This window comes from Podarcis vaucheri (genome assembly GCF_965113315.1).
Source record: "Podarcis vaucheri genome assembly, chromosome: 5".
Lineage (NCBI taxonomy): Eukaryota > Metazoa > Chordata > Lepidosauria > Squamata > Lacertidae > Podarcis > Podarcis vaucheri.
Window position 1 is genome coordinate 79,954,062 of NC_138763.1, and position 18,043 is coordinate 79,972,104.

General features: G+C 39.4%; 1 protein-coding gene across 1 annotated transcript in view; it reads left to right on the forward strand.

Moving 5' to 3' along the window:
• The window catches only part of BMPR1A (bone morphogenetic protein receptor type 1A), a 64,503-nt gene extending 47,253 nt beyond the window's left edge, over window positions 1–17,250 (forward strand). The window contains exons 5-13 of the mRNA XM_082222452.1: window positions 1,734–1,836; window positions 2,129–2,228; window positions 4,151–4,250; window positions 5,744–5,888; window positions 7,402–7,594; window positions 8,241–8,538; window positions 10,086–10,261; window positions 11,202–11,332; window positions 12,001–17,250. Of these exons, the coding sequence (XP_082078578.1) occupies window positions 1,734–1,836; window positions 2,129–2,228; window positions 4,151–4,250; window positions 5,744–5,888; window positions 7,402–7,594; window positions 8,241–8,538; window positions 10,086–10,261; window positions 11,202–11,332; window positions 12,001–12,126 (1,372 nt within the window). The 3' untranslated portion in view covers window positions 12,127–17,250. The remainder of the gene's footprint in view (window positions 1–1,733; window positions 1,837–2,128; window positions 2,229–4,150; window positions 4,251–5,743; window positions 5,889–7,401; window positions 7,595–8,240; window positions 8,539–10,085; window positions 10,262–11,201; window positions 11,333–12,000) is intronic.
• The last annotated feature ends 793 nt before the right edge of the window (window positions 17,251–18,043 follow it).

Genomic DNA, 18,043 nt, shown 5'->3' on the forward strand with positions numbered 1-18,043 from the left:
AAGCTTCTTGAGTAGTCTGGATCTGTTTATTTGTTATGAGGGTGCCAGACCCAACATTTCACCCACTAGTATCTTCAATGGTTCACCCGTGCCTATGCTTACAGACCTCCAAAGTTCCCTACTCCAAAGTGAAGCCAGAGCTGTAGTGACTTCCATGGTATTCCTCCAAGGTCCACTGCTGGACCTCCACCATGCTGCTACTTGGCTACAACCTTTGGTTTTCATCTGTAATCTGCTTGATTACAAGGCAAATGGAACTGAGCAATGTCTTTTGGAAGGGCTGCACTTGCGTCCTTGACCTCATCGTATCTTTCCTGCCTCTAGTAAGCTAGCTTGCTTTACTACCCGTATGTGTGCAATAGCACAGAGACCACAAAGAACGGGTTGCTTACTTGTAACCTGAGACTTTCCAATAGTCATCTGTGCAGACACACAACCCACTCTCTTTCCCCACGGTAGATGTAAGTATGGTTGTTATCTCCTGCATAGGGCTGTGGTTTTTGAACTGATCAAGAATGCAGGAGCTCTGTCCCTGAATGCGTGAGCATGGGAGGTGGGGGCAGGGCACTTGCCAAATCTCTAGACTAGCTTACATGTCTGCACATGTGTGTCTGCACAAATAACAACTCAGAGAACTACAGGTACAGCTAAACAACCTGTTCTTCTTGCATAGCATAAGGGGATCTGATTTGGTCAAATCGTTGGTCACATTAGAATTGTTGCTTTTTATTGCCCTCTAGTGTTTGTTTTTTATATAGTTTCTATATCCAAGTATTACGTTCATGTAGTTGATAAATCTAGTAGATATAATTTTTAAAATGGAAAACCCATCAAATAATTTTGAAGGCATATGTTTTGATTGGTCATAAATGTCCTATTAAATGTTATTAATACTGAATTGAAAGATTTCTTACTTTTTTATTACTGACCCGACGGGGCCGTTTTACCTTTAGCTGCCTTGAATCTCCAGGCATTCAAAGGCTGAAATCTCAAGTACAGCTAATGGGAAACAAAGTCTATTGAAATCAGTGATACTGTTTATGTGTGGATAGGATGAGAATGAAAAAAGAAAAAGAAAGAAAGTGGGAAAAGTTCTGTAGCACCAAATTTTAATGATATCTATTTGGTGAAACAGACTTGGATCTTGGCACATATGTTGAGGGAGATTAATCTAGACTTCATTACTTAATTTTGTGCTTGAGAGTAATTGAAGAGCCGTATTTCAGTTGGCTTCTCTTAAAAACAGTTCAAATTATGAGATGCAGTCAGAGAAGCTTTCAGATTTTGAAAACATTGAATTGTTGTTTGCTTAATTACTAGGCCTTGAATAAGAATTGGTTTAAGTGCTGATTTTTGCAGGCAATAGAGGATTGATTTTCCATGGGTATGTACAATATTTTCAGTGTCACATGATAGGCATGACTAATGTATAGGAGGAGTCTTAAAGGTTTTTTCATAATTATCATTAATCTTAGAATGTAGTCTTCAGGAATAGCTCATCTCCCTGGAGTACCTCCCTGGAGTACCTACCATGACTTTGCCACACCATTAAGTAAACCCAACCCTGTTTTATCTGTTCTGAAGTCCCTTGTTTCCTTTGAGTGCAGTATCATGAGTGCCATGTGTCCATTATACTGGAAGGAAGAATACAAGACAATAATCTAATAGATATAAATAGGTTGGTTGAATGCAGAACAGTACACGGAGAACTGAAGTCAATTCATCTGTTCCAGAACTAATGGACACTGCTTTGCCATAATCGAAGAAGAAGAAAATGGCGAAATTACACTTGCTTCAGGCTGCATGAAGTATGAAGGCTCAGACTTCCAGTGCAAGGTATTCCAACTGTCTTCTGTTGCATGTGAACCCAGGCAGCTCCTCACACTTAATTCCAACATTTGCTGTTCATGCAAGTAATTTGCTCCAAAAGCCTAAAATTGGGAGATTTATTTCTTTGCCAATTTTATTGTTTCGAACATTAATACTTTGTCTTAAAATCTTTACAGCAATCTACTTAGCAAAAATCTACATAGCTTTAATCTTTCCCTTTGTTGTAACTTATGTAGCTATAGAGGGTTGTTCAGAGAATACTTGTGACAAAATAGGCATCATTTCTTTTTCTCTACAGGACTCTCCAAAAGCACAACCACGACGGACAATTGAATGCTGTCGGACAGATTTCTGCAATCGAGATTTGCAGCCCACATTACCTCCTCCCATAAGTCCAGGTATGGTGCTTCCTAGTATTTCCAGAGTAGGGTTTGAAGGTATGTGAGACCACCACCTGCTGAAGATGATCAGGCTGGATCTGGTTAGTGCCTGGATGAGTGTCCACCTGGGAAATACATGCATGTCACACAACCTTGGGTTCTGCAGCAGAAAAAAATGTGGACCATAAATGGAAGAAAATGAATAAATATTCCACAGGCAGGATCCTTAGGGATGTGAACCAGGTTTTTGCATGGGCACTAGGATTTCTGTCACAAACCCTTCCCACTAGTCCCCTTGACTGCAGCAGCTAAACCCAAAGCAGCATACAGCATCAAAAAGTTGGTTTATTTCAGCATAAACATAATGGGAGATAAAAAGTCTGGGGAAATAGAACTATCTTTGCTTGGCACCAAAAAGATGTTGGAATAGATACTGGGTGAATTCCAAAGATGGTGTCACAGCCAATAAATCCCTCTCTCCAACTACCAGCTGCATAGCCTCAGGCAGACAGAAGACTAGTTATGAGGGAATGCTACCCTTGGGGTAAATTCTCCCTCCCACTCCTGATGTAGATATTAAAGGGGATGGCAGAAAGGAACCCTTTGGAGCCCCATAGTATAAATGCCAGTCACACTGCACCACCTTCTAGAATCAGCCCTCTGTCATTTTATGTACTATATTTATTACAACTAAATATACAAGTCATTTCATATGAGGATCTCAGTACAGGCCAAGTTGCCTTTTCTTCCTTTGGATGCGATAGAACCAAGTTAGCTGTGTTTGCTGTTCTGCCAATGCTGATACTTTGCATTGACTATCATATTTGTTCATCACCCCAACCAAGATTGAGGAGCTTGGAGACCTTAAAGTGATTATAGCATCTTGACAGGCAAACAGTGACATGTTGCCAGTCAAGAGATCACTACCGCTATTCTCATTAGGCTACCAAAAAAACTATCCAGCCCTCTCAAGGGGCTCCAGAGGATCATTAAAAATTTAGGATGCCGCTTGCTGTTTGGAAAGCATTTTTATGGATGCGCGTGAGGACCTGCCCCCAAGCTATCAGCATTGTTCGGGCTCATTTGTGAATGAGGATGTCCCTGGTTCAAATTTCAGCTCTGTCATGAACTCACTAGGTGGCCTTAGGCAAGCAACTCACTCTTGGTATCTTCCCTCCCATCTGCAACATGGAAATTAATAGTACTAACTTGACTTACAAGTTTGTTGTAAGGATTTCAGATAATGCATGGGAAGTGCTTTGACCACTTGAAAGTGGTAATGTTAATTATCGTGATTATTATCATCACAGTCATCAGTGTTGCTGCCTTCAGCAGTCTCCCCACCACTTTCCTGATTTTTCACCAGTCTCAACTTTGCTTTAATTCACACCCCCGAAAAGCGTGTATTTATTTCCTGGTGCAGTAATAAGAAAGTAGTAAGCATAACCTGTACCTTAACTCCCCCCCCCCCCGCCTTGCTTCTCTAACTTGTTTTTCAATAGTTATTGTGTTTCATCAGAGGAAGCTAAACCAAGCTGGATTGTCAGAGGAGTGGTAGTGGAAAATGTCCTGTAAATCACGCACTGAAGTCTTACTGCATTTGATTAAAAAGAATGAGTGAATTCTTAAAAATAAAAATGGGGAGTTTTGTAATATAGAACCAGAATAGCACTTCGTATGACTTGATGTTCACAGAATTAACAAAATCTGACTCACGTTTCTAGCACACGAGTACAGGAGCCCTATCCTTGGGGATCCCGCATGCCTACTGATTAAAAGGAGGCCTTCCACACAATTGCTGTATATGTAGCTATGTAAGAGTTGCAACGTGCAGTGTGGGGATGGATAGCTTTCCAATATTCCCTAAGTTTGTCTCATATTTCCGAGAGATAAATTTACCTTTCATTTTAATTATATTAATAGTTTGTTCCTTTATTTAGGTGGCATCTTTGATGGCAGCATACGTTGGATGGCTGCATTTATTTCTATGGCAGTCTGTATAATAGTTATGATCATCTTATTTAGCTGTTTCTGCTACAGGTAAAAATCTTGTTGGGTGATATCCTATTTTTCATGCATAGCGTATTGCAGATTTGTTGCTAACTAGTTAGATCACTAAGAATGTCTGGAGGTATTCTAGAATCAAACACAGTTTGATTTGCATCACTGTGAAAATAGTCATATGTATGGAAACCAATCTGACGTGAAACTTGACACAGACAGCTCACTATTGTGTGCACTCTACATATACTGGAATATAGGGGTGTGTTTCAAGCATATGGCCTTGTCCCCACCCTGCATCTAGCACCCTCTAGGTACTTTTGGACTACAGCTCCCATCAGCCCTTGCTAACATAGTTAATGATTCGAAACATCTGGATGTCACCAAGATGGGGAAGACTGATTTAGAGCACTGCATGTGATCTGGGGTATACCCTTTTCTATGGCAGTCAGTCTATTTATGGTTGTGTTTGCATACACACCATATCACATACATACATACCAGGGGATTGGACTAGATGATCCTTGGTGTCTCTTCCAACTCTACAGTTCTAAGATTCTTTGATTCTATGATCTGATGTTCCATATGCAAGGCGGGAGAATGGGGAAAGCAGAGGAGACTCGGTATTGTGCTCCATCCTGTGCATGCACCAGAGGACTCTGTGAACTGATCCTTAGACTACAATCCTATACACGCATAATTGAGATAAAGCCCCATTGGGACCTACTTTTTAGTAGACATATAGAGGATTGCCCTATCGGCCTAATACAGAGTAAAGATAGCAATCTGAGCAGTATGTGACACTGGCATTTTTAAACCCTATAATTAGGCAACTCTTAGCATGATACTATTTTTGTATCATATTTAGTGTCTTACCTCTGAAACTTGCCATTTGTAACTCATCTTGGTTTTGTTTTTTAGAGCAAAGTTGCAATCTGGCTCAGTCACTTGCTGCATCAGCACTTGAGAGCTTAGAATGGATTATAGCAGCAGCTATGCAACCCACCCACCCACCAGCCATGAAACGTTGCCTCAGTGCCAGCATTGCAGAAAGGCTACAGTGGCACCACAAGCTTATTCATTGTCACACATATTCAGGATTAGGGTGCCACCGTCCTAATTTAGCTATGAATTGCTCAGTTTGATCTGAGTTTAACTCTGTACACAGTAAAATCAGAAGGGGACCTTGAACTTGTGCTCTTCTTCCCACTCTGCTTAGCATGCAGAGAACAAACTGGGAGATCCAACGATTTGATATGTGGGTTTAATATCCAGAGCCAATAATAATAAAGGAGACCACAAATTCAAATGACATTGGCCCCTCAGTTCAGGTATTCACTTCCGCGTGCTGTTTGCATTTGTCAGGCAAAATTGAAAACCAAGAAATGAAACTATATAGACAACATTTGTTCACTGATGCAAAAATTGATTAAAAAACCCGGCAGTGCGAAATGTTTTTGGAATTATGGCACTGTATGCATAGTTACTTAAAATAACACCATGTTATATCAAGATGTGTTTTTCCCCCCCAGGCATTATTGCAAGTGGGTAGCAAAGAGAGGATGTTATAATCGTGACCTGGAGCAGGGTGAAGCCTTTATTCCGTCTGGCGAGTCACTTAAGGATCTTATTGACCAATCACAGAGCTCTGGCAGTGGTTCAGGACTTCCTCTGTTGGTAAGCCAGTGCTTCTTCAGCTGAGAGTTCTTTATTTTACAGCAGTCATGTAGTTAACAACTTGCCTGGAGTTTTTTGAAGCTGAGTGAGGAGGCTGGCAAGGTGGGATAGATTGCGCAGTCTTTCTTCTCTGGGCCTGCTGAATTTCTATGCTGTCTTCAGAGGACGGTACTTCCCCTCCTCCATGCTTGCCTGGCACTACTAGTCTCCAAGCATGCTAGTTTGTTTTTTTTTTAAAAAAGACACACAACTTATTGGGAAGGCAGTTTTATTTGGGGGGTGTGTGTGTGGAAATTTAAATACACAATTTGTTTGTTTAGAAATAAATCTGAAGAACCTATAAGGGAGAGGTGGACCCTGACCCCAGATCTTTCAGTCCCCTAGGTTGAAGCCACATTAGGTGGAAGATGGACTCCCTGGGTTGGGAGAAAGGAGCCTGCACTATCTCCTCAGTCCCTGCTGGGCAAGTCTTCAGCTAGTCTGTCCTGCTTTCTGCTTAATCCCACAGTGTAGTTCCCCAAACGGGGAAGGTTTCTGGGAAACTGATTCACCAGTCAAAGTAGATCGTCAAACCATTTGGGATATGCAGAGAAAGTATTCAAGAGAGACAGGTTTATAAAGTTAAATAATAGTTTCTGCTAGTTTTTCCTGTACATTTGGAAAATTCAGGTAGGTCTTAAACTACAAGCATGTGCAAAACATCATGGGAGGTCAATGCCTCCTTTCAGGAAGGAGCAGCTGACATCTTTATACAGAGAAGGGCTTTTTTTTCCGGTTTGGGGAAAAGGGGAGCAGAGGTGGAAATAGCTTGTCCAGTCAGCTCCCGGAAGGCAGAGATTTCAGCCCCTGATTATGGGGAATCGGTGAAAGAAGTTTGTCACAGTCAGATGGGTAGTCTTGGGGACTGCCTCAGCAATGGTCCTTAAATAAGTAGGGCAAAGTACTCAGGGTGTGGGAAGCACATATGACACTGACTGGAACAATTATAGATGGAAACGAGGTGAGTGTGGATGTCTCCTGTCCCTCACTCATCCTAATCAGGGTTCCTGGAGCCAAGTTATTAGAATACAGGTTCTGGCCAAGTGGGTAAACCAGTTCTTTATGGGGTAAAAAAAAACAAACAAACAAAAAATCTCACACAGTTTGATCTTAGGTTAAAAGATAAACATCAGATTGTTGAAGACATGTTTATGTCGGAACAGGGTTTTTCTGCACACCGAGTCTTCTCATAGTTCCAGTGAAATTCATTTCATGTTGTGTTGACCCAAGACCAAATATTTCAAATATGTGGATTGGTTCCATAAGCAACAATAAGAAAGAATTCATTTCTTGATCTGGTTATGATTTAGCTTGTTAAATTAGTGGCAGATTTTTGTTTAACTTGACAGCTCCTTTTTAATGAATTGTTTGAGTATCCACTATTTTCTGTGAAAAAGCAATGTCCGAATAAGAGCTTCCAAGCACTTGGTCAGCATCCGTAGAATCACTCAGTGATTTCAGATTTCTTCTTCAGGTCCAGCGGACAATAGCCAAACAAATTCAAATGGTGCGGCAAGTTGGAAAAGGGCGATATGGTGAAGTCTGGATGGGTAAATGGCGGGGTGAAAAAGTGGCAGTGAAAGTATTTTTCACCACTGAAGAAGCCAGCTGGTTTCGAGAAACTGAGATTTACCAGACAGTTCTCATGCGCCATGAAAATATACTCGGTAAGTATTGAAAACTGTTTTTGGATCAAGATGTAGTGTCATTCTGAGAAGAAAGACAAAACCTGCTAAAATCTGTTAATAATGTAGTTCATCTGCAAAGTAGAAATCCTGTTAAATTGAAAGGGATGACGATGGGTGTTTTCAGGGTTGTTTTTTATGGAAACTGAACTCTGTAGTACTTTCCAGTCACTCCCACGGCAAAACTCCATTTATCCTCAGCAGAACTACTGCTAAGTTAGGAATCTGAGATTTGTAGTATGTGTAATTTATTTATTTTTCAAATGTATACCCTACTTTCCTGACTAACCTGGAGCCCTAGTAATTGAAAACATAAAGCAACAGAACAAATGCTAAAAGCGTTATCAAACAATAAAAACAAATCAACAGCAGATTATGAAATTGCCTCTTCAAAGTCAGACTGTACTAAAAAAAAACACCTGGCAGATTGAGAGGTCTTAATTCTCTTCCTAAAAGACCACAAGTCTTTTAGGCTTGTGTTTTGTTGCCAGGGAGTTAGATGTTTAAATGGGTTGGAATGGTGGAAGAAACGTCACAGAAACGTCTGCTCAATATTCATCCCTGGCACAGTGTTAATTTCACTATTTGTGGGAACATTCAGCACTAACTATGTTTCTAACTTCCGCAGGTTTTATAGCAGCAGATATTAAAGGCACAGGCTCCTGGACCCAACTCTACTTGATTACTGATTACCATGAAAATGGGTCATTGTATGACTTCCTGAAGTGTACCACTCTGGACAACAGATCTCTGCTCAAACTGGCTTACTCTGCTGCTTGTGGCCTGTGCCATTTGCACACAGAGATATATGGAACGCAAGGCAAGCCTGCTATTGCACACAGAGACCTGAAAAGTAAAAATATCTTGATAAAGAGAAATGGGACTTGCTGTATTGCTGATTTGGGCCTAGCTGTCAAATTCAATAGGTAGGTAATCCAATCCTATCCTTTGTAAACTCGTGGAGGTCTCTGTGCAAAAATCTGAAAAGTGTGATGGATTCATTTGGCTGGTTCACAACTGCAGAATCTTTGTGCATAACAGGAATGTTCCCGAAAGAATAAATATTTTCTTTGCAAAAGTGGACTTGGGAAAGAATAATTGAGACAAGGTATAGCCACAAAATGTTCTTGGACTAGAGATCTCGGAATGTCACGCACACAAAAATAAATTACCCTTCTTTCAAAGAAGAGGGAGACAAATGTTGTTACTGTTCAGCATTCTATTCTTCCGTGGCAGTTTCAGACACTTCACTCCCTTTAATGCTCAGTTTGAAACAAATTGAACTGATAGCTATAAATTGCATCCAATATGCATTCATCTACAAATAGTTTACTTCATAAAAATTCTCCATGCAGGCTGTTTAAAAGACTCCTTACTCCTGTGATCTTCACATTAGCAGGCAGGTTGGTTATGCTAGTCTTTATTTAGCAGATTTATAACCTACTACTTAAGATATTTTCTGAACAAGACAGCTTGCAAGGTACACATCCAAAAATAACCAATAAAATATAATGCAATAAATGATTTAAAATATCTTCCTAGTAATACTGTTCAGAGCCATCACAAAAACAACAAATAACCCAGTGTAACTCAAGGGTACAAAAAAAAGACCATATCACCATTTCTATGGCTCATCTTACAATTAGCCACTGAAGATCATGGCAAAGAGGTGGGTCTTAAAGGCCCATTTGAAAGTATTGGTGGATGGGATTTGCTGCTATCACGTAGTACAGTGGTACCTCTGGTTGTGAACGGGATCCGTTCCAGAGCTCTGATCAGATCCCGAGGAATTCGCAATCAGAGGTGCCGCTTCTGCGCATGTGCACGGCGTGGTTTAGCACTTCTGCGCATGCGCGTGCAGCGAAACCCAGAAAAATACTTCCGGGTTTGCCACGTATGTATCCCGAAGGATACGTAACTGGAGGTGAACGTAAGTAGAGGTACCACTGTTTTGAGTTCCGCAACTGCGGGGCCACCACCAAAAAGCATCTATTCTGTGTGTCAGTCATCTATCTGGTAGCCATTGGCAGCCAGGAAGTGAGTGCATGGAATTCCACCCAGGTTTGGGGCTGTTGAAGCAGCAACACAGCACTCTTCTCACCAGCCAAGTCAGCTTCTATGCTGCCTGCAGAGTACGTGGCATCCCTTCCTCTGTGGACACTACGGAAGCCAAACTGGCTGGCAAAGCACTTTTCTGCAACTGCCACCTGCTTCCTTTGCTAGGAATGCTTGTGGGCCTCATGGACCCTTCTAGCTGGCACCTTTTTTTTTATTAGTCTGCTTATTGCTCATAAAACGAACATTTTTGCAAGCTGATATTTTCTAGGGGCTTAGTACCAAGGCTGTGTTACACTGTTTAAAAAAAACACTAGTTTAACAACTGAAGGAAAAAGCTTCATTACTGTAGCTGCTACTTCTTGTTGCATGCTAGTTTTACATGATTTCAACCATACAACATTTTATGTTAATGCAGTGATACAAATGAAGTTGATGTCCCTTTGAATACCAGAGTGGGAACAAAGCGTTACATGGCTCCAGAAGTCCTAGATGAAAGTCTGAATAAAAATCATTTCCAGCCATACATTATGGCTGACATCTACAGTTTTGGCTTGATCATTTGGGAAATGGCTCGGCGTTGTGTCACAGGAGGTAAAGCCTACATCTAGTCTTAAAATATGATAATGCGTATGTCCTAAGTCAGGAGTGGGGAACCTTTTTTTGCTTCATGGGCCAAATCCTTACCAGGATCTGCATCATGGGCCAATTTTAATAGTTGTCAAAATCCCTTACACTTAAATCGCAGGGACTTAAGAGGGAAAGCAAGAGAAGATTCACAAAGCCTTTTCCAGGTCTCTTTGTTCTTCCCTTTTAAGTCTCTGAGATCGGAGGGGGACTTGTAAAAGGCTGTAAGAAATCCCTGTGCCTCCTTTTGAGTGAATAGCAGCTCTGGAGCTGTCTTAAAGCCTCTAGACCCCAACTCTTCCTTTTCTCCATGAATCCCCTAGCACTCCCCACCCCCTGTCTTAACAATCAAGGGATGTGCCAGGCAATCCCCTGACTGCTAAGTGTATGTGCTGCACACACAATCTCTCTTGCCAGCAACATGGCCTCCAGAAATTGAAATCGGTGACTCTGATTATTTATAAAGTTAGTGTTGCTCTGTACATTAAATACTGCTACTCCCAGCATTCCCTTTTTCTACCAACCCAACTTGTGTGGGGCTTGGAGGGTAGCATGGGTAATGGGGAAGGCAATATGGTTTTGTGACAAAGCAACCTGTCTCTCTATTTTGCCCATTCTGTCAAGTGTAGCATCTGTTGAGATCAGCATGAATGTTCTCTTTTAGTTTCTCCTTTCTTTGCTGTTCCCTATTCCCTTGAATGTGCAGGTGTCTCAGCCTCTGTGTATGCCCCCCACCCGAACTGCTTGCAAGTAGGGGGGAATATTTCCTTTTGAAATGCAAAAATAAGAGCCTCTCTTAAGTCTGGTAATGGCCTAAAATCAGAAGCAGGTTTGGTATATTAGTCTTGTCTGCAGCACATGGGATAATTTTGAATTGCATACTTAAATTTATATCATTTATTTGCAGGTATTGTTGAAGAGTACCAACTACCCTATTATGACATGGTGCCAAATGATCCTTCATACGAGGACATGAGAGAGGTCATATGTGTTAAGCACCTGCGCCCTATAGTATCTAATAGATGGAATAGTGATGAGGTAAGCATGCTGAAAGAAGGAGAATCTAGTTGACAATTCTTTTTGCCCCACTTACGGAAATAAATTTTAGATTTGAAGGGAAACATTAACTTAGAAGTTTTCATTGTTTGCTGATTGGAATTCTCCCCCCCCCCCCAAGTCTTCACACTTTTACCAGTAAAACCTTTTACTATTAGTTATCATAATGCATGAACACTACCAACATTTTATTCTTCTCTTATTAGAAAAGGTTTACTTATCTGCTGTGCACATTAACAATAATTAACTCCAAACAGCAACAGTATTTCACTTGTATTTGATATTAGGCAGACATCTTCACTATATTGTTTTTGGTGCCTGCAGAAAACTTTTTTGTTTCGGCACACCTTCCCAGAAATGTAAATTTGACATGTTTTTAAAAACATAACTGTATTTGATTATGTATCTTTTTTAAATTGATGGTTTTAGTTATCTTTTGCATTTTTAAAGTCATTGTTTTTAACATTTGACTTTATTTCTTTTGCAGTTCGCTTGTTGGTTCATTTTTGTAAACCGCTTAAAAGCTTTGATTTAATTATAAAAGCCTATAAGTGGTTTAGAAAAATGAACCAACAGTTGTTAGTATAGCAGTGTACAAATCCTGTTAAATACATAATTGTTCATGCAAGAATTCCTTTTTCTATTTTCAGTGTTTAAGAGCAATATTGAAATTAATGTGTGAATGCTGGGCCCACAATCCTGCCTCTAGACTTACAGCTTTGAGGATTAAGAAGACACTTGGCAAGATGGTAGAATCTCAAGATGTTAAGATTTGACCAAGAAATGCCATTGGACTGCTATGCCTCTTCACTCAAGCAAGTATAGGGTCTGGTGGGATGGGGCTGGGTCTGATTTTCAGCCCCCTTCCTCACCACTTTTACAGGCTGCTAATATTAAATCTTTCAGTACTTTGTAGAAAATGGTATCCACGTACACTATATGGTATACATGTGGATAGCCTCATTTTACTTTTTTTGTTTTTGTTTTGAGCTGCGTTGAGATTTTCTTCACACTTTCAAACTCCCCTAAAACTCATTGAGTTCTGAATTTCATATTCAGATGATAGTGCTTTCTGTGAAAGCCGTAAGTTAAATGAATTAAACAGCGGAGGTGGGGGGAATAAGCTTTTTGCCTACCTGATGATACCTTATCAAGTCTTGGTGGATTAGCCTGCAGTCTGGGGTATAAATAATTTGAAAATTCCTTATGCCTTTTATGGTTTTGTGTGGCCGTGCCAGGATTTTTCTGATGCCATTTGGAGTACCTAAGAAGCCATTTAATTTCATGCAAAACTACTATTTTCTTTTGCAATGCCTTGGCTCAGCATATGGAACCTATTTGGATTTCAAAGAAAATCAATTTCTGCCTTCCTCTGTGCTGCATGGAAAAATTATATACGTTTCATGACCAAAAACCAAAATGGCTACTATAAACCTATGCAGTAAGTCACCATCAAGTGTGATGTGAAGAACAGACCAGAATACAATTCATACTCCCAGTGCTATGAATTCCCCAAAGACTGAGCACACAACATGGAACAGTTAAACGTCTCCAATAATTTAAGTGCCTGTAATCTTGTACTGTAAACTGTATCTTAGCTAGCTTTAAAAAAGGGAAGTTATTTATATAGTGTTCAGTGTACTTTTATTTGCTACATACCTGCTCTTTTGTATATGTGTAAACATAACATACTCACATCTGAAAATAATGAAACTTAATAATCATATTCAAGGTGAATGTGACTTGCAGAAATGTTGGATAGTCTGTCAAAGTATGTGCATGATACTACAAAGATATAAAAATTTCCCTTTTAGAGGCATTCATTAAGACCCTTAATGCAATATTAGAGTGAATTCAAATAAATGTGAGGATGTGTTAAAATTTTGTTCTATAGGTTGCAAACAGTAAATGGTCAGGCAAAGGATTGCAGTATTTTTTTTTAATTTATAGATGTACAAATCTTATTTAACATTTCCTTAAATCATTGCTTTTTCAGTGATGCCTTTAAAGTATTAGTATCAGCTGAACAGTTCACGGGATACATAAGCTATTAATTAATTTATTTTGAATGCAGCAAGTCACAGACAATATTGTGCCACGGATCTTGAGCAAAGGTGTGTCATTTCTTTTCCGTCCAGTACCAGGAAAGCAATTGGGCTGACGTTCTAAAATGTCTTTTTGTTTTGTTTTGCACAGGTAGCTGGTAAATATTTGCCATAAATCAAATTATTACACTAGACTACTGCTTTCAGGGAACGCTTTCCACCGTTAACTGACATGTTTAAGAACTTCTGCATGGATTGCTGTTAGTCACAGAGTATTTTGAAGATTCAAGAATTGTTTGTAGGTATACTCGGTCCGCTTGCTGGGCCTGTTTGGTCTCAATATTACATTCTCGTAAGCAGAGTATATACTCTAGGACAATTTCAGCTATCCACTATGGCTCTGAATAGCAGAGGAAGATCAGTAGTGGTAGACGCTTGGGAAGCCTGTCTGCTTTTACTGATCATCTTGAGGCACCTCTGACGTAATCTCTTGAGGAACCCCAGGATTCCTGGGAGGGCAGATTGAAAACTGATGTAGGCTATATTAAAATACAATGTTAACAAATATATGTTTACAAGTTTTGTCAGAATAGTTGGTGAGGTGTATATTTTCCATCATCCAGAATGGAATATTTGTTTTCTTGTTTTAAGTGCCATGTAAGTTGGGTAGCTTTTTTAGTGGTGCATTATATGCTGACATTTAATTTTAATATTGACTTGAGAATCTAAAATAAAGCAAATGCCAATACTATCTCAGAGCCACTGGGTTGCATCCAAATTAAGTTATTTGCGCTTAAGCCACATTTTCTCCCAATGAGAACTAACTTAGTAATGACTAACTTTTCACATTGAATTCAGTGGAACCTAAGTTTAACTAACATGGTTTGGATTTAGTCCATTATTCCTAGAGTCCAGACATATCTATGGACTATTTCATGTCCCTGATACTTTCTTAGGAGACATTTTAGCTAGAGCAGAGGGAATAGCCCATTATTTCTGAACACATTGCATTTTGTAGTAGAAGCAACAGATGTCTGGCATTTCACTTTCTAATTGGAAGCGCCACATTCCTTCCAGCTATGCAATTAGTAGAAATGAAATTTGCCTCAAAAAGGCTTGAGATTGTTAAACAAGTTTTGAAATAATTTCCTTCCAAAATTTAGTACCATTAACATAATGTTTATGAAAATTTTTGTTCTTTTAGCTAGCTCAACTGTGACCTTTGCTAATTTTTTCTTCTTGAGTTCACATGGAAGTAAGATTCAAAATCTCATTTACTAAAGTAAATTTTATTTTTGATCTCCTGCCCTCCACTCCTTGGCAATTTTACATAAGAGCAAGGGGAGAAATTGTACTCCGTTGTCTTCATGGTACTAATCATTCTGTGTCCATGTTTCTTTGGATCCCTTCTACCAGCTGTATGAATGTCCCACCAATTTTGGGGTTTGTTGTTTAAGGGCATCTTTAACACCTCTGTGGATCACCTTCTTGATCTGACCAAAGCTATGCTTGGAAGTCATTTGTTTCACTCATACTAATTCAGCAGTTGTAAAAATGTTTGACTAATTCATGATTGTAAATTAATTTTCAATTGGGAGTAGATGCAAGTAGCAATTCTGCTACATGGTTGCACTTGATGTGTGATAGACTCCTTCTTACTACTTGGTGGCCAAACAACCTCACATATGAGCTCCTGCAGTGTGGTTTTATCTCCAGGCTACCACCAAATATTCCTGGTGGCAGCTTGCAGACAAAATGACATATTTCTGATTCACCTGGTGAGCCAATACAACATGAAGGATGTGGCCACTCACAGAGGCATTTTCAAGTGTCCATGACATCACAGCCAAAGAGTGAGAAGTGACCTTAAATGTGGCAAAATTGAATTATACCATTGTCAAAAGAATTGGTATGTTTTTCAACATTATTGCCTTATCATAACGCCAACAGACTCATTTCAGACTTTTTCATGCTAATGTTATCTTTTATTAGACCACGTTTATTATGTGTGTGTGTCAATTCTTTAATTTTGTACTATGCACACTAGTTCATCAACAGTGCATTTGTGCCTTGGAAGTATGCTTTTGAAATAATTTCCCACTTGCAAACGAATGTGTACCTTGAAGCTTTGAGAGTATCATGATAGATTAATGAAAAAGTATAACGGTTTGATTGCTCCCTTGTTTATTATTATGAAGGAGACTTTTCAACTCTCCCTCTTTTTTAAGGAAGCTGCAGCATTTTGCAAAGCTGTGCCACCCTTGGGAATTTGAAAGCAGCAGGGGCAGCTCCATTTAAGCCTGTGAGGAAGGTTGGTTAGTGTTAAGAAATTAACCAAAATGCTGAATGTATTTTGCAGTAAGGAATACTAGAGGAACAAGAATGAATGGAAATCTCCCCTTGGAATTCCGTTTGCTTGTTTTATAAAATATTCCTGAAAGCCAATATTGTAATTAAATGTGGGTGGTGTTTTCTGCTCCACAAAATAGTTTTCTCCCATTTACCATTGTCGTCTGAAAGAACTTACTAATTATCTAATAACAATCAGCCAAGACAATTGGTATATATTTTGAGTATCACACTTCTTTTTTAAAAAAGCAAAAAGCCATCATTTCAATAAGTTCTGACTAGTGCCATAAAAAAACCAAACCTATTTGCTTCTTATGCCATAAAAATGCCTACCTCCATGAATACATTTCCTGAGTGGCTGCTGTCACCTGTTGCTTGATGTAACACCTTCATATTCCAAGAATCAGCTTCTTTATGAACCCATAACGCCTGTTTGTGTCGCTAACAGCATCGGTTTCCCATGTCTATTTTGATAAATGCTTTCCCCTGATACTCTTCTCAGCTCTAAACATTATTTGTCATTGGCCTCATGACACTACTGTCATTGCATCTGTACCTTTCCAGTGCATGGGAAACAGACTTTTCCGTTTCCCCCATATATTTGTGAGCACTACAACTTCTCTGTTTAAATAGAGTAAGCTGACACACTACAGATTTGTAGATTGCCTTCTCTGCAGTAATGCTGTCTGACATCAAGGTGTGATCTGAAATACTAGAACAAAACTTAATTATTTTCACGCTGCATACTAATTTAAATACTGAGTCTTCTGCCCAGTTTCAATGTGAGAGGACTCAGATTTGGCTGGTCCTTTAGAAAAGTAATTATGTACCTTTTGCCTCGTCTTGTGATGGTAGCTATTGTTGGCCTAGTCATTCATATTATATCATGTCTCCAAAACCCATTTTGGTGGATTGCAGAAGTTTGTAGAAAAAGAGACGGGACAGGTCACCAGACCCTTCTCTACTACAAGCCTCAGTAAAATAAAAGGGAGATTGTTGTGTAAACAGGAGTGTTCTTTCACAACTCCCACTCATTCTAAACTGGTGTTAAAATTTCTGGTGGATTGTGCCCAAAATGAAAGACTTATTTCCTGTATCAATTGTGGAATTAACGATACTGCAAATGATCATCTCATTGAACAATTGCCTTGTTGTATAGTACCCCTGAATGCAATATAGATGCCCACATACTGTATTCATGTTTTGTGCTCTGACTTACCCCATGCCCAATATAAAAATGTACTATATTGTATACAGAAAGAATAATGTAGCTAACCTATAGAAGATGTAAATAAAAAGGAGAGGGTGAAAGAAGCAGTATGATTATACTCATTTTGTTATATATATACCACAAGTTTAGAATGTTTTTTAATTGTAACAGGCTAAGTGTCTTTTTGTACAGCATCTGATTTAAAAGGTGCCTTAAGTTTACCATGAATTGCTTTGTTCTGTACACAAATTTATGTCAATGTATCATTTTTAAGTAAATAACCTTATTTTAGTAAACATTAGTAATATATTTGTTTGTTAACCATTGCATATTGGTGATCAAACATCCACACACATGGTTGTATGCCTTGCCTTTATAATCAGTGCTGAAGGTCATGTCTCACAAGTAATTTGTACTGAAGTACAGTCGTACCTTGGAAGTCAAACGAAGTCCATTCGACTTCCAAAACGTTCGAAACCAAAACACGGCTTCTGATTGGCTTCAGGAAGCTCCTGCAGCCAATCAGAAGCTGAGGAAGTGCCATCAGATGTTCAGGCTCCAAAGAACATTCGCAAACCAGAACACTCACGTCCGGGTTTGCGGCGTTCAGAAGCCAAAACATCCAAGTACCAAGGCGTTCGGGATCCAAGGTACGACTATACAAAATAATACTCCAATTGCTTCCTTACTTCAGTCTTTCCTGGTAACTTTTCAGATGCACCAAAAGTGGAGCCCCAGACATTAAAAATACACAGAACCAGTGAATGATCAAAGTAAAACAGGCCATTCATAATTGCAACAATGTGCACTCCCATGTGTTCAAACGAGGGTCCAAAATACCTTGTGAGAAGTTTCCCTCCACCATTCTACAAGAAAAATCTGTTGAATCTCAGTGCAGAATTATACTTCATACACAGCATCAGGCTGCTGTTAAAAATGTTACCCCTTCCTCTGTTTTGTTCTTTCATCTCCCCTGTAGCATGTGAGACCGCTTACCTCAAGTTGCGCATTACATACGTGCATAAACCTTAGGATTCCCCTGTCTGCTGAACCTTTTTCTGTAGCATTTATAAAACAAACCACATACAT